The sequence below is a fragment of the Mesoplodon densirostris genome, chromosome 18, assembly GCF_025265405.1.
Source record: "Mesoplodon densirostris isolate mMesDen1 chromosome 18, mMesDen1 primary haplotype, whole genome shotgun sequence".
NCBI lineage: Eukaryota > Metazoa > Chordata > Mammalia > Artiodactyla > Ziphiidae > Mesoplodon > Mesoplodon densirostris.
The window spans coordinates 17871538-17887138 of record NC_082678.1 but is presented as its reverse complement, the minus strand read 5'-3'; the positions used below and the strand labels follow the sequence as shown (position 1 = coordinate 17887138).

The following is a 15601-nucleotide window of genomic DNA, read 5'->3' as shown; positions in this document are numbered from 1 at the left end:
CAGGCCTGGCTCTGGGAGCTGCCCTGCCTCGGGTGCTCACAGGGGCCGCTGACCCCTCTCTGCAGTGGCAAACACCTCTCCAGAGTCAAGAAGTGGAGGGAGGGTGGGGTGGGGGTGAAGGGGGGCCATGCATGCTTTATAGAGTTGGAAGGAGCATTACGGAACCTCGGGTCACTCTCATTTCATAGCAGAGAGACCGAGGACCGGGAGTCCCCCTGACTCTCAGGCATCACCCACTGGTCAATGGAGGGTCTGAAACTAGAACCCAGACCCACAGGGCGCGCCACTGCTTCTGGGATCAGTGGAAGAGCCTCAGTGTCACAGGCCGAGTTTGAAATCAGAAAGCAAAGGGGAGCTGCTGCAGTTTCTGTTCAGAGAGGGCCAGAGGATGGGCGAAGGTTGCAAAGCGAAATCACTGTGGGTGTGAAGGGGCCATTGCAGAAGCCCACTGCGGCGGCAGAGGCAGCAGCGGCGACCGGAGGGAGGGCCCTGGCACCGGGCGGAAGGGGGGATCGCCTCCCAGCGCCGACCTCCTCTGTGCTTCTGCAGGAGCCGAAGCAGCCCTCGGCCCTCAGAGCTGGTGGCACCCGGGATGCTTCCGAAATCCAGCCCGGGGAAGTTGCACAGCTGGAGGGAGGCTCAAGGACCCCAGCCCGCCGCCCGCCCACCGCCCCCGCCCCCCGCGCCCCGCCCCGGGCCGGGAGAGCGCGCTGCTGGGCCGCAGCCACGAGGTGGCGCCTGCGCGCCGAGGAAGCGCGGCGGCCGCTCCTGGGCCGCCCCAGACGCTGCTCGGCCGCCTCCTCCGAGGAAACAATGCGGCGCCTCCGGGCGTAACGCAGCGCGGGGCCGGACGCCGGACACCTGAGCGCGGGCAGACGAGCGAGCGGGAGGCAGGGCGGGCGCGGGGCGCCCTTGTCCGGAGCCATGGGCGCGGTGCGGCGCGGGGCCGGGGAGCGGCGCGGCCCGGAGGCGCGAGGGGCCGGGTCGCGGGCTCGGGGCCGCCTCTAGCCGGCACCGAGGGCGCGGGCCCGGGGATGAGGGCGACCGCGGCGGGGAACCCGTCTGCGCGCCGCGGCGCCGTCCCGCCCAGAGAGCGAGCCCGAGCAGGCAGACGCGTGGCCGGCGGTCTGGGGGCGCGCCGCCTCCCGGCCCCCAGAATGTGAAGCGGGGAGGGCAGAGACGCAGAGACGGCCCGGCCGGGCGCCCTCGCCGCCCTCCGGCAGCCGCGCCGCGCTCCCCTTCCCCTGCCCGCCGAGGCCGCGCCGACACCGCGGGCCGCGGCCCGGGCAGCGAAGCCGCCGAGCCCCCGCGTCCCCCGCGTCGCTCGGACCCGGCTTCGGCCCGCAGCGGGTTCGTGGCCCGGACGTGGTAGGAGCAGGGCCAGGGACGGTGCGTCCGGCCTCGCCCGCGGCTCTTCGCCCAGACAAGTTTGAACAATGATCACAGTCAACCCCGATGGGAAGATAATGGTCAGAAGATGCCTGGTCACCCTGAGACCCTTTCGGTAAAGTTGTTTCCCGGTTGGCGTGGGGAGGTCTTTTTCTCCAAGGGGGCGTGGGTTGGGGTGGGCGAGGTCAGCCCCTGCGAGAGTGTCTGTCCCAAGGCTGCCTGTCCCGTTAGTAGAGGGGGCGGTTTGTGCTTCAGCCCTTGGTGGTGGCTAGTGGGGCTGGGAAAGGGATGGAGCTGTGGTTCCGGTTCGGGTGGGGAGGGAGGGTGTGTAACTCTGGGACGGGTACCGAGTTTGGTCTAGGTTGGAGAGGACTCGGGGTGTGAAGGTGGGAATGGGGGTAGAAGTCACCGATGTTGTGGTACTGGGCCCTGGAAGTCGCCCCGGCCAGGGTGCCCCTTCCCTGCCCCTCCGGTCCTTCCCCACCTCGCGGACGGCCCAACCCCCGCGGCAAAGTTAGCGCACTGGGCGGGGCCGTATCCCAACCTGGCGGGCCAGCGGAGCCCTGAGTCGGCCCGCTCACCCCCTCAGCCTGTCCCACCCCCTCTGACCCCGCCTTCTGCGCGCACTCCTCTCCGCGGGGTACGGGCCTCTGTCCAACGGGAGGGTCCCCGAGATTGCGGCAAGGACCCCCTCTGATGGGAATTCGATCCCCGATCGCGGGCCTTGGAGAGGCTGGGGCAGGGGCGGCGCTGTGGGGCGGAAGGGCGACGAGAGCTTGGAGGCGGGATGGAAGCGGAGACCGGCCCCCCCCTCCAACCTCGGCGGTCAAGGCCAGGCAGGGCTACGGCCGTCGGGGTCTGCCTGGGTTCTGCTAGTCCCACCCCAGGGGCTCCCAGAGCCCGGCGGTTCCGGGGCAGCTCCCGCTCCTCCCAAGCGCCATCGGAGCCGGGCCTGCAGCCGGGGCTGGGGAGGGGCTCTAAGCGATGGGTGCCCAGCGGAGTCAGGATGCCACCTCGCCCAGGGGCTGAGCGGCGGAGGGCGCCGAGGGGGCGGCGGGGCCCGGGGCGGGGGGCGGGGGTGGGCCGCACTCCGGATGCGGCCACAGGTGGGGTCCGGGCGCGCGAGGGAGCCCGCGAAGGCAGGAGCTGTACGGGCAGAGGTGCTCGAAGTTTGGGGGGCGGGAGGGGCCAGATCTGAGGCCCTCCCCTCCAGACCTGAGGCGGAGACCCGGCCCCTCCCATGCCCCCGCTGGTTTTCCTTCTAATGGAAAGACCGTGGCTCACGTGGCTCCCGCCCCGCCATTGCCTCCAGCTATTGGATTCTCCGACGTAGGGTGCAGAGTTGAGGAGACAACCTTTAAGGACGGCAGGGGTCAAGCTGGACCACCAATGTCCAGAGGATTCGGGACGACCGTAGAGCTGGGGGTCCCTAGAATAGAGCCTTGGTCAGGTGATTGGGGGTGTCAGGAGCCCCCACGCCCTAAAGTTCCCATGGGAAGCAGGTGGGAAGCTAGCATCTCTGGAAAGGGCCTTGTTCCTCCGGGGAAATCCTCAAATCCCTAGCCATCCCAGACCGTCCTCAGCCCTGTCTCTCCCACCCAGTGTTGGCCCCTCCCTCCAGGCCGTGGGAAGCCCAGCCTCTGACCTCAGCTTGGCTGGACCTTTCCCGGCACAATTGGAGGTAGCGGCTGGGGCCAGCACCGTGGACAGCGCCAGCTCCCTAGCGCTCCTTCCCTTTGGGTCCTGCCCCTGTGGCTCTTTCAGGCTCTTTTCTGAAAGCAGGATACAGAGGTGGGGTTGCATAGGTTCCCCTCCCGACCCCCAGGTTATGTAACTTCCTCTCAGGGTATCCCTAGGCTTCCCAGAGACCCACAGCCACCAGTGAAGTCTTCAAGTCCCCTTCCGATGCGGGGTGGGGGTGGGGTTTACGACCTCCAACCATATCAGCCCTACCTGTTAATCCTCAAGGGCAGCTGGGAGCCCTATTCCCAATGGTTTTCGCAGAGCCTCTGGCAGGGTCCTTATTCTATAATTGCTTCTGGAATGTTGCTTGAATGGATACATGGGTGGACGAAACCATTTTAACTTGAATCTACTGTAAATGGCCCCAGGATTGGCTCTGGCAGAGAGTGATGCAGATGAGGTGTTTTGGGGCTTCAGGTTCTGGGCTAAAGGCCTAGCTATCTTTCTCACAGCAGGTTTTTGGACCCTGGCAGCTCAGGTCCCCAGCTCTAAATACAAGTACCCCATAGCTGGGGAAGGGGAGAGGGAGTGGGGGACGAGAAACTTGGAGAGACCCATCCTTGTCCTTAGGCTGAGGGGACAAACTGCTGATTTCCCCCAGGATCTTCCTGGATGTGTGACCACCCTCCCCCTACACTGTCCTTCTGGTTGCTAGCCTGAGACCAGCCTGACTTCATCTTGGGGATCCCAGGGCTAGAGTCCCACCCCCAGGCTTGGTAGAATTTAGTGAGGGGTCCCTGGGAGGTGAAGGAGCAGTGTTCCTTGTGCCATCTCTTGGGGGAAGCTCCCAGTGCCATCTCTGCTTTTGGGTTCTGCCCCCCTCTCTGATTCAATCTCTAACAGCTTCCTTTAAATATGGGTTGGGAATTTTGTTGTGCTTTTATTTTCTTCTACAATTATGTGTTTTCTTTAATGAATCAAATTTTAATTAAATACTGCTCTGCCAGTTTCAAATAATGAAGATTAAAATGCATAAACAAGTCTTGCATAGAGATACAAACAAATGTGGGGTTTGAGGATGGAGGTGGAGGTGGGAAGGCTGGAGGTCTCTGGCATGATTTGGGGGGCCCCCCATGGTGAGCCTGGCTCCACCAGAGATGGGGTTCCTCACCCTGACCTGGGGGGGCTCCCCTTTCAGCTCTGCCAGTTCATCAAGTCCTCGGGTAGATTCAAAATCCTAGAACAGCCTCCACCTCTGCTTCCCTAAGGCTGTGCTGGCCCAGAATCTAGTATGGAAGCAGCAGGAGCCTGGGGCCAGACTTGAGGGTGGGTTCCCTGCTGTCCCTCTGGGGATACCTTCGTTCTTGGCACTTGGGATGTAATCAAAAACTATGTGTTGAAGTATAGACAGTCGTGTTTTGGCCAACTCCCCTGACCACTGTGACGGCACACGCTTGTATGACACCCCATGCACAGGTGTTGGCTTACTCTGAGCCGTGGTGTAATCTACCGTGTGCCTGGCTGGTGAAGATGTGGATAAGGGGAGTCTGGACACAGAAGGCAACCACAGGACCCTGCCCTTCTAGATCTTACCATCTGGTAGTGATGGGAGCCCTTCCCCACCCCCCGCCCTGAACATGACAAGGATGTGTTCAAGCTGGTTGCTACAGCAAGGCCTGTGTACACAAGTGCTGATCAGGGCCCAGGTGATTGATGGGCTCCAGGTGGGTTTTGTCTGGACCAATTACTTGCCCTCTGGCTGGCATCAGGTCCTGCTGTGTCCATCTATACCAGTTGTTCTCAAACTTGAGCGTGTATCAGGGTTACCTGGAGAGCTTGTTAAAATGCATTGCTTATCCCACCCCCAGAGTGTGTGATTCCGTAAGCCTGGGACTAGGGCCCAAGAATGAGCATTTGTGATATGTCCAAGGTGATGCTGATGCCGCTGGTCTGGGGACCACACATTGAGGACCTCTGCTGTCAATGAGCCAGCTTCCGTCTGGAGGCTAGAACTTGCCCAAACATACCTTAAGGATGCCTCACTGTCCTGCATGGTTTTGCATGTGGCCACTTCCTTGTAGTCCAGCTCTCTTTATCCTGTGTGATGGGAGACCTACTGGTCTGGGAGCTCAACCCCCTGGTCTTTTATTCCTCCATCCATCCATCCCTTCCTCATTCATTCCTAGGGAGCCCTTACAGGATAGGGGTGCATGTGCTGACCTAACCCTGACCTGCCCTATTGCTCTCCACAGGCTTTTTGTCCTGGGCATTGGCTTCTTCTCACTCTGCTTCCTGATGACGTCTCTGGGAGGCCAGTTCTCAGCCCGGCGCCCGGGGGACTCCCCCTTCACTGTCCGCACAGAAGGTATGTTGATGGGGAAAAGGGGAGTCAGAAAGGGGTGCAGGGGTTTGGGGGTCAGAGGAGAGGGAAGCCTTTGAACCTAACCCTGCAAGGGGCTTTCTGGGGCTCTGTCTTGGGCATCTGGCCACCTCGTTGGTGGATGTATGAATGGTGGGGGCCTTGCACACTGCTTTGGCTCTTGTCCTGGCTGTGGTAATCAGGCTTCCTCTGGTCTAGCCTCTCAGGCCAGGAGGGGCCTTTGAGCCAGGGTCTCCCAGGCATCAGAAGAGGCTGCCTGTGTTGCTTCCCTAGTGGGGTGGTTTGAGGTTTCTGGATACGACACCTGTCTCTCTGAGATACACATATTCCGTACCTTCGGCCCAGGCACAGGGGAGAGGGCAGGACTGCCGTGGGCTCATGTGTCTTATCTCCGAGCTCTCTGGTCCTTCATTCTTGCCCACGTGATGCTTACAAGGCAGTGGAATGGAGGTTCAGAGCATGGGCTGTGGGGACCACATGGACCTGGTTTGTACCTTGGTTCATCATTTACTGGCTCTGTGCCACTGGCCACATCACTTAACTCGCCTTCAGAGAAGGAAAGCAGTGACCATTTTCAGGGGTTGGATTAAATGGGCTCACATGGCATGGGGGTATGATGGGGTGGTGGCCTGGGAGACCTCCTCCTGACGGGGGGTCCCGCTTCCCCCTCATCCTACTCAAGGAAGAACGGAGAACAGTTCAGAACTGCTCAGTGTGTCATGGGGGCTCTCCCAGTAACCGTGGGAAGGAGACACATAGTGGGGAGACTGGGGCAAAGGGAGTTTCTGGAACTGTTCAGGGGGCTGCTTTGTGGGCTTTCCCCTGCCCCTCTGGGAGAGTCTCCGTTTGAAGTCCACCTTCTCAACCCCTGAGGTGTCATCCGGTTCCCCTCTCCCCAGCAACGGATAAACCCTCCAGTAGGATGGGTTGTGATCTAGGGTCGGTGCCCCGAGGGGCACTTACTCTGCCATCTGGTGTCTCCTTAGATTCATGCCTTTGGTTTAACACGCACTTCTTTAAATTTGCAACAGCTTCCAGCAGGAATTTCACATGTATTAGACATTCTAGCCTGAGTGTAAACGAATCTATCCCCTCTCTGACTCACAGAGATCCCTCGGTCTCTCGAAGCCTCCGTTTTCTCCTCTGGTAAATGGGGCTAACAATACCCTCTTCCCCAGGATTGTCATGAGGGGTGCGAAGATAACATATATGAAGGGTCTCAAGCAGCTTCTGGCAAATACTGTGAGCTCTGTAAACATTTACTGGATGTGGTGAGTCTGAGACGGGGGCATTGCCGGAAAGAATGTTTAGGGAAAAGAGGACCAAGGAGTTACTGGGGTCTCTACGTGGGAGACTCCTGAGGATGGGGTGGGGGGCTGTGAAGGTGCACTTGAGGGGTAGCTTGGGGAGGTGTGGAGGGAGGTGGAGAGTGGGGTAAGGGGTATAGGGAGCAATGCTCAGACTACCTGGGTGCCATCCCTAGCAAGGGGGTGTGTCTGTCTGGGTGGGCTGCTGCAGGGGGCTTGGGCAAGCTGACCTTCAGCAAGGTCAGGGCCCCAGGAGGTGGGAATCAGGGACTGGGGGAGGAGGGATGTATGACTGGGCTCTGGTTCTTCTGTTTATCTGCCTGGGGTGGGGGGATGGGAGCCCTATCCTGGCAGGGGGTGGACCCAGTGCCCAGAGGACTGGGGGCTTGTGGGCATCCTGCCATGCTCTGCACTGTGCAGTTTTGCCTGGCAGAGGGAGAAAGGGTCCAACTCCAATCTAGATGTTGTGTCTAAGGGGTGGGCAGAGCCATAGAGGGCAGAGGACTTGCCCAGGGTCATGCAGTTAGACTAGAGGCGTGTGTGTGTGTGTGTGTGTGCATGCGCGCGCGTACACGTGGTTAAGCTTCCTATTGGAGTATAGTATCCAGAAACTGAACCCATCCATGCACCAGCAACCTGGATCAAGAAACAGAGCGTGATCCATCCCCAGAAGTGCCCTCAGGCCTCCTTCCACTCACTACTTCCCCAAGGACTCCAGGCCCCTGACTTCTAATAGCACAGAGGAATGTTGCCTGGTTCTCTGACTTTATGAGAATGGAATCATATGGCAGACGTTCCATTGCGTGCCCCCCTTTCTCTCGATAGTACATTTGGGAGATTCATCCGTCTCGTGGTGTGTGGTTGCAGACGTTTGTTTTCACTGCTGCACAGCATCCATTGTGTAGATATGTCACAATATATTTATCCACTCTACCCCGGGGCGGACATTGGGCTATTTCCAATTTGGGGCGTTTGTGAATTGTGCTACTGTGAACATTCCAGCACATGTCTGTGGTGGACACATATGGGCATCTCTGTTGGGTGCACCTAGGGGTGGAGTTGCCGGGTCTCCTGTGTGTTGTGACATTAGTTCTCAGACCAAGTGTTTTCAAGTCTTTTCACACCTCCCAGGCCCCTGTGCTGGAAGCTTCGTGCCTGGAATATGGAAGTAAAGGCCAGGAGGAGGAGCTAGACAAGGAGGGAGCCCTCTGAGAACCCCTAGGAACTGACCCCAATTCGGTTCACATCCCAGGTCCCATTGTCCCCTCAATTTTTTTTTTTTTCTTTTTTTGCGGTACGCGGGCCTCTCACTGCTGTGGCCTCTCCCCTTGTGGAGCACAGGCTCCGTACGCGCAGGCTCAGCGGCCATGGCTCACGGGCCCAGCCACACCGCGGCATGTGGGATCTTCCCAGACCGGGGCACGAACCCGTGTCCCCTGCATTGGCAGGCGGACTCTCAACCACTGCGCCACCAGGGAAGCCCCCCTCAATTTGTTTCATGCCCTTGGATTAAGTTGATTTGCTTGGACAGACCCAAAGCAGAGACTTGGAAAAGCCCTAAGTTGACTTTGTGGGTTTAGAATCCTGATCCTGTCAGAGATGACCCCTCAAATGAGAACCCCACCCCGGACCTGGGGTGGCCCTGCAGACAACCTAGGAGGTGCCAGCATTTCTACCTAGGAGCCGCCCAGGGAAGGATGGGGTTGGAAGTGGGGGGCGGTTGTGAAGGGGTCTGGGGAGTGATACTGGAGGTCACAGTGGGGGTTGGATGTTGGATAATGTTTATTCTGGGGGTCTGTGAAGCCCCAAGGCAGAACCAGGAGAAGGAAACCCACTAAGGGTTAGAAAAAAGATTTAGAAAGAAAAATCCTCCATTGGTCAATAAAACTGTCTGAGCACAAATAGGGAAATAACCTCTCCTCTCCTTTGCCTGTCAAGCCTGTGAGGACGTGGAGGACATGGCTGGGGAGGGGAGGAGGAGCAGGGTGAAGGGTTTTCTCTAGAAAGCGGAGAGCCTGCCACAGCCTCTTACGGACTGTGGTCTCCCTGGGGAGGCTCTGATTTGCCCTGTGGGGCCAGTTCCTATTTTGTGATAAAGTTCTCTAGTTTGGGGATAAAAAAGTGACAGACATCTCATTCTATATTCTACACACTCATCTTAAGATTCAGGGGAGCAATAGGCCGAGCAGAGAATCATAACTGGAAGGAGGGCTATAGCCTAATTCCCTCGTGCTGCAGTTGGGCCCAGCTTGGGCCTTGGGGGAGGATTTTGTTTTTTATGTGCTCCCTCTGCAGTCCTCCCTCCCCACCCCCGTCCCTCCTCCTTGCCTCCTGCCTCTGCTTTCCTGCTCTTAAGAGGAACTTGCTTCACTCCTAATGAGAGGGGACTTGAACTTACGTCTGAGGCCTCTTTCCTGGGGTCGCCGCAGATCCCCCAGAACCTGTGTGGGTGTTCCTGGCTCTCTGTCTTGTCTTGAAGTAGAGGTCAGAGGCAGTCTCCGGGGAGAGGGCTGCAGGCCACAAGTCCTTGCTTCAGCTGCTTGTGTCCGCCCTGAGGTTCCCCCGTGGACTGGCCCTGCCAGGCGTCCCGGACCCTGGCCAGCCTTGGAACCTGGGGCATATCAGAGACGTAGTTCCTTGCTCTGTGGTTGGCTCTGGCCCTGGATCTCGGTGCTAAGGGGGCTTTTCTTCTCAGAGGCTGGCAGTGGATGGGTGAGCCAGGGCCTGCCCTTGTCTCCCACGCTGCCCAGAGCTCCCGTGGCCTCAGCTGGTTTCCATGTTGGCCGTGTGCAGAGACAAGTGTGCATACTCCTCCAGCTGTGCAAACACCAAGTCACAGTCCCCTCTCAAGTGCCTGGGAGGTCTCTTCTGTCTGGAAAGGTGGGGGGCTCCTTCAGTTTCCAGGAACCAGTGCGAACGGGTGGCGGGTGGGGGCAAGAAAGGGGACAAGGGCAGAGAGGAGAGAGAAACAGAGAGCACGTCCGGGGAGGGGATGGGGCCTCGGTGGGTGATACAGCACCCCTGTCAATATACGTGAGGACCATTTGTATCTCTCAGCATCCCAGCTTCCCTTATTTATATGGCGGGAACCTGTGTGACTTCTGAGATGTGTCACTGGGGCTTCACATTAAATACATTTCAGTTTAGCCGCCGCTGAGAGCCGTGAGGTGACTCAGGGCAAGCACGTCGGGAGCCTGCTCTGCTGGTAGTCGTGGTCGGCAGTGGCATCCAGGGAGCACGTCATGCGGCCGAGCGGCTGGACTGGCTGTGTGTGGCCTGCTTCCCTCCCGGGACCCACCCCCTGCCTCATCCAGGGCAGAAAATGTGCCTAGTGTCCTGGAGCTCCTCAGGAAGTGATGGGGGTGGGGGGTTGGTGGGGGGCTGTCTCCTGAGGTCTCAGGAGCTCCTGGAGTCCTGCGCCATCTGCACACAATGGGAGTGGCCCCCGAACCCCAGGTGCTGGGAGGGTATCTTGTGGTCTTCGTCCAGTCTGATGGAGGTGGCCTTACAGACCCAGCTGAGATCTGTCTCCTTAGCCCCAGTCTATAAGCCCTCTGGTCTTCTGGGGTCCCTCTTTCTGTTGACTTTTTTTTTTTTTTTTCTTTTTGGCCACACCATGTGGCATGAGGTACCTTAATTCCCCCACCAGAGATCAAACCCGTGCCCCCTGCAGTGGAAGCTCGGAGTCCTAACCACTGGACTGCCAGGGAATTCCCTCTGTTGACATTCTTAAAGAATTGGCTTCATCCCTTGTATGAAAGGCAATCCAGAACCCCCAGATATCTCCGAATACTCTAGGGGGCTTATGTTTCCCTGGTCACCTCTTGCTCTGATGCCCTGCTTCTACCGAATTATCCTACTGGATGTCTCCCCTCCTGCCTCCTCTGTGTCCCCTACACTGACCTAGTGGGAAGGACACCGCTTCCTCCCTAAACCCTCCACAGGGGTGGGGGCTCGGACCACTGCTCAGCACAGCAAACAGATGACAATTCTCTCTTTTATCCCTGCCTTTCACAGCCCCCCCCCCGCCCCCCCCGACACTTCCCCACGGGGGAGCTTCCCCCATCCTGCTTAGCCCCTCTGGGTCGTTGTCCTGCCCCCTGCCCATGTCCTCAGGGCTTGTCCTCTCTCCTGGTCTCCTAGGCTGGGCTGGGAAACTCCAGTCTTCCTAGCTGAATATGCAGCGTCATTTAGGTTTCTCTCTGTCTCATTGCTCTGGGCATCTAGATGATGCTCTGGCCCACCCAGGGGTTTAGCAAAACAAAACAGAGCTTTCTCCCTAGAGATTCTGATGGCTTTTATAGGAACACTTCTTTCCTTTTCTATGGCCTTGATCTCTGGGGGCAATTAGGGGAAGAGCAGAAACAGGAGTCCCAGGCTGTAGACCATGGGACGCTGAGGCCCAGAGAAGGAAAGTGACATGCCCCTTCCCCCATCTAGTTGGGGGAGAGCAGGTCTGGAGTCAAGGCTTCCTGACTCCCACTCCGGCCTCTCCTGGGTCACAGTGCTGTCCCCAGGCTCTGTCTTGCTCTTGGGGCCGCTGTAGCTCTAGGCCAGATCTTGCAGTTATTGGCTCCATCAGCTATTTTGAAGTTTTTGAAATGGGGTGGGGGTGGGGTATGGTTGTCAGTGAGATCTTGGGAGGGGCAGGGACAGTGAGCTCAGAGGGAAAAGGGAGCTTGGGATGAGCCCAGAGAGAGAGCAGCCATGTGACAGGGCAGGTGCTAGGCCTGAGGCATTGTGGAAACGCAGCACCACCCCAGGAGCAGTGACGTGGCTCAGCACTGCTGGAGTGCTGTGTTTCAAGTTCCAGCTGCCGCCCAGGCTCTGTGGTCCAGTTGGGCCTGAGTGCATGGCTGGGGGGCCTCTGAGGCTCTGGCCTGAGAATGTTCCCAGCCATGGCCTCACTCTCCGTTTTTCATCCCACTCCTTTGGGGAAGGGGCCACCCCAGCCTGAGCTATGAGAGATCAGGGCAACCCAGTGAGGCCGGCCAGGCTGTGCACTGCACAACTCCAGGACATCCATCAGGTGGCCCACAACATGAGCGGCTCCCCTGGGGCTGTGCAAAGTGCTGCCAGGCCAGATCATCTGATGGGCTCCTATTTTTCTAGCTGAAATGAAGGGAACTCCCCTCTTGTTTTACTCTGTGCTCCAAGCACTGGTTGAAAGCAAGGTATTGTGTTTGAATGAAGGGCTTTGGGGGGTGTCCTCAGGATGAGTGTGATTTGAAAGAGTCAACTGTTGTCCCCAGCTCTGTGGAGTTGAAAGAGAAAAGGAGCTATTTATAACTTGCTTTTTGATTGGCTAACCGATTGAGGCCATGAGTGAGTCGGGAGGGGCCGAGTGGTGGGAGAGACCTCAGTTTTGCTTCATTTAACACTATGGTGAAATTTCCTGATCCCAACTGAAAAATCCATCCAGTTTTCTGAGGGGAAAGTGGGAAGACCATTAGCTCTTTCAGCTACTCGGGTGGGAGGGGTTGGAGACAGTTTCTTTCCTTCCTTCCTTCTGATGCCCAGTTTCTCCAGTACCCAACCCCACCCTGTGTCTCTCCTCCGCTCCCTCTGCTCTCCCCACCCTTGGCCCCCACCCCCCGATTCATGCCCATCCTTTGCTTCAGAGCCAGGGATCCAGGCTCTTTGAGGAACCTGCAACTCCTCCTTGCTCTGGATTTGATGCTTGGCTGGGTCCCCCCCGCCCAGCTCCCCATGGCCTCTCATCTGACCTCAGGTGGGCTCAGCTGGCAGAGGAACCCAGCCAGGAGGTGACTTGGTGTGAGAAAGCAGTGGCAGTCACTGGAACGGGCCTGGTGCCAGGGGATATGGGGGACAAGCAAAGCGGAAATGTCACAAGCAGCCCTGGTGACGTGCAGCCTCTCTAGGCCCCCCTCCTTGGCTCAGTCCCAAGCATGGAGCATAGGAGACTGGCCCCCTCCTGCCCACCTCCCCACTTCTCCCCCTGTCTCTGCCTCTGGTCCTCAGTGGCCAGCCATGGTCTCTCCTGCCCCGCTCCTGGCACCTTGACATTGGGTTGCAGACAGGGCCTGGTGTTATTGCCTTGGGTTTGGGACACTGAGGCTGAGAGCAGTATGATGACTCCCTTGGCCATATGGCCATGCAGCGGGTGCTGGCAGAGGCAGGTGAGAGGCCAGGTGTCCACTGTAGCCCCTCTGAGTCCGCTGGGTCCTGACCCCTTCTTTCCTGAGAAGCAGATGCTGTTGGTGCTCATGTCCTCAGCCCTCACGATTCCTGTCACATGCTGGAGACGGCTCTGCCACCCCATGGCAGGTGGAAAGTACCAGAACATGGCCGTCCTTGGGAGCAGCCCTTAAGCAGTGACTGGCGGGAGGTGGTGTGCACATGCCTGGCCCCCTCGCCCCCCGGGGGAGAACTCTGAGGCCGATTCTACACCTGCTGGTTTCCCCAGGTTGATGACGTGCCCTCTCTGGGCTGCCTCCTCGTCCCTGGGTCACCTCCCCACTTCCCTTCACCTCCCAAATAACGACTTGCCCTCAAACCCTTGTCTCAGGGTCTGATTCTGGAGAGCCCCACCCAAGGCACCCCCTGACACCCCGCCCCTCCAGCAGCCTGGGGAGTCCCTGGGAGCATCTGTGTCCCCATGGATTCAGCTCATGTATTAAGAGTGACTCAGAGCTTGGCCCCTGGGGTTTGCAGGCAGCCTGGTTGGGGATTGCAGTGTCTGGAATCGAGCACCTGTGGATGGTTTGGAGGGGCTGCTTAAACCCTTCACAAAATTTAATTAAAAAGGAAGGCAAGGGCTGCTCTCCCACACTGGCACGTGCGGTGCTAATGATCGGGAGTGATTAGAAAGGAAATCGTGGAAAGTCTCGGGCTGGTTAATGGGATCTTGGTTGAAGCACCTCGTTTTCATTTAATTTTATTCTTCACAAGGTCTCCCGGCCCCTCAACCCTGGAGGTGATCTCTGGGAACCCAAAGACCGGGTTGAGAGTCGGGACAAATTCACAGTGGTGTTTCTAGGGTGGTGTCTGGGGGAGTGGGTGGGGATGGGAGGTGGCTGGGGCCCCGAACCCCTTGGACACGGGCTCACAGCCTGTGCATCCGAGCCACGTGAAGAGCAAGCAGAATGCAGGGTCCTGGGCCCCATGCCCTAGAGATCTGAATTGGCAGATCTAGACAGCGAGGGCCCAGGAATCTGGACTTTAACAGCCTGGCCAGGAGATTCAGGTGCGGGTGGATGGTTGACCACACTTTCAGACACCCTGAGTTACACGTTCTTGCTGTTAAGGGGTTTTGGGGTTCCTGTCCCACTACTGGGCCTTCCCTGTCTTCTCACAGACCTGAGATTATGTCTAAAGCCAGATTTTGCTGGCGACAAAAACTGAGGCCCAGAGAGGTTAAAAGGTCATCCCAGTGTCACACAGCTGGTAGGGAGTAGGGTGGGCCCAGGCCTCTCTGGATCCCTGTCCTGCAGGGGTGGGGGGTGGGGCGGGCTCACTCTCCTGACCCCTCCCCTTCCCGAGAAGATGGGGGTGGGGCTGGGGTCTGAGCCACCCCGCCAGACACCAGGTGGTCTCAGATGGCCTCCGGGCTGCTTGGGCCCTGCCTGACTGCACCCACACTCTCCCTGCAGTGATGGGTGGGCCGGAGTCCCGCGGTGTCCTCCGCAAGATGAGTGACCTGTTGGAGCTGATGGTGAAGCGCATGGACATGCTGGCCAGACTGGAGAACAGTAGTGAGCTGCACCGGGCTGCCGGCGACAGGCACTTCCCTGTGGACAGGTGAGGGGGCCCCGGGAGGGAAAGGGGCACCCCACTGTGCGCTGGGCTGGGGATTCGGCCTCAAAATGCATTTTATACACACACACACACACACACAAAATGCATAGTGTGTGGTTTTTATAAATCTTCCCTAAGTGGCTTCCCATTGTACATATGTTGCCCCTGCTTTTTTCACTCACGGTGGTGATTTTGAGCTCTGTCCATGTCGATGGGCATTGTGGATATGCACTTGGTTGTGATGGCCATAGTGATCATCTGTCCTCCTCCCATGGACATGGGCCGTCTTTTTTTAAGTTTATTTATTAATTTTTGGCTGCATTGGGTCTTTGTTGCTACGTGCAGGCTTTTTCTCTAGTTGCAGCGAGCAGGGGCTACTCTGTCGTGGTGCGCGGGTTTCTAATTGCAGTGGCTTCTCTTGTCGTGGAGCACGGGCTCTAGGCGTGTGGGCTCAGTAATTGTGGCACACGGGCTTAGTTGCTCCGCGGCATGTGGGATCTTCCTGGACCAGGCCTCGAACGCATGTCCCCTGCATTGGCAGGCAGATTCTTAACCACTGCGCCACCAGGGAAGCCCTGACATGGGCCATCGTTCAAGAAGAATTTCCTGGTTTATTCATTCTAAATATTCCCCCATTGAGGCCAGAATGTGCAAAGTTCCCCAAGGTTTTGTGCTGCAGCCCCATGTGCCTCTGTGTAGCCCCAGGAACCCAGGTGGTGCATCTTAAGTGTCGGGTTCTCCTGAATCCCAGAGAATGAGGGGGCGTGAAGTCAGGGCCGTCCCAGCTGGGAGTCCTGGGCCCCAGACTTGGATGTGGAGGGAGGAGGCTTGGACCCCACCCATCCCAGGGAGGCACTCTGCACCTGACCTTTTAGATGCTGAGGTTCTTGATGAGACGGAATTGCTCAGTGTGTTCTAACTGCTGAAAAATTAGTTTGAAACCCATACTTTTACACAATTTGGGAAAAGCTATACCTCGGCCAGTGTGATTTGCTAAAAGTGTTCTACTGCTGAAAAATATGTTTGAAATCCACACTTTTAGACAATTTGTGGGAAAGCTATACCTCAGCCAATGTGTGTGATG

General features: G+C 58.1%; 1 protein-coding gene across 2 annotated transcripts in view; it reads left to right on the top strand.

Annotated features, from left to right (window-relative positions):
* Positions 1-1436: 1436 nt before the first annotated feature.
* MGAT5B (alpha-1,6-mannosylglycoprotein 6-beta-N-acetylglucosaminyltransferase B) overlaps positions 1437-15601 on the top strand; it is a 68300-nt gene continuing 54135 nt past the window's right edge. For both annotated transcript variants that reach the window (XM_060080921.1, XM_060080922.1), the window contains exons 1-3: positions 1437-1504; positions 5325-5437; positions 14373-14520. In XM_060080921.1, coding sequence (XP_059936904.1) covers positions 1437-1504; positions 5325-5437; positions 14373-14520 — 329 coding nt within the window. The remainder of the gene's footprint in view (positions 1505-5324; positions 5438-14372; positions 14521-15601) is intronic.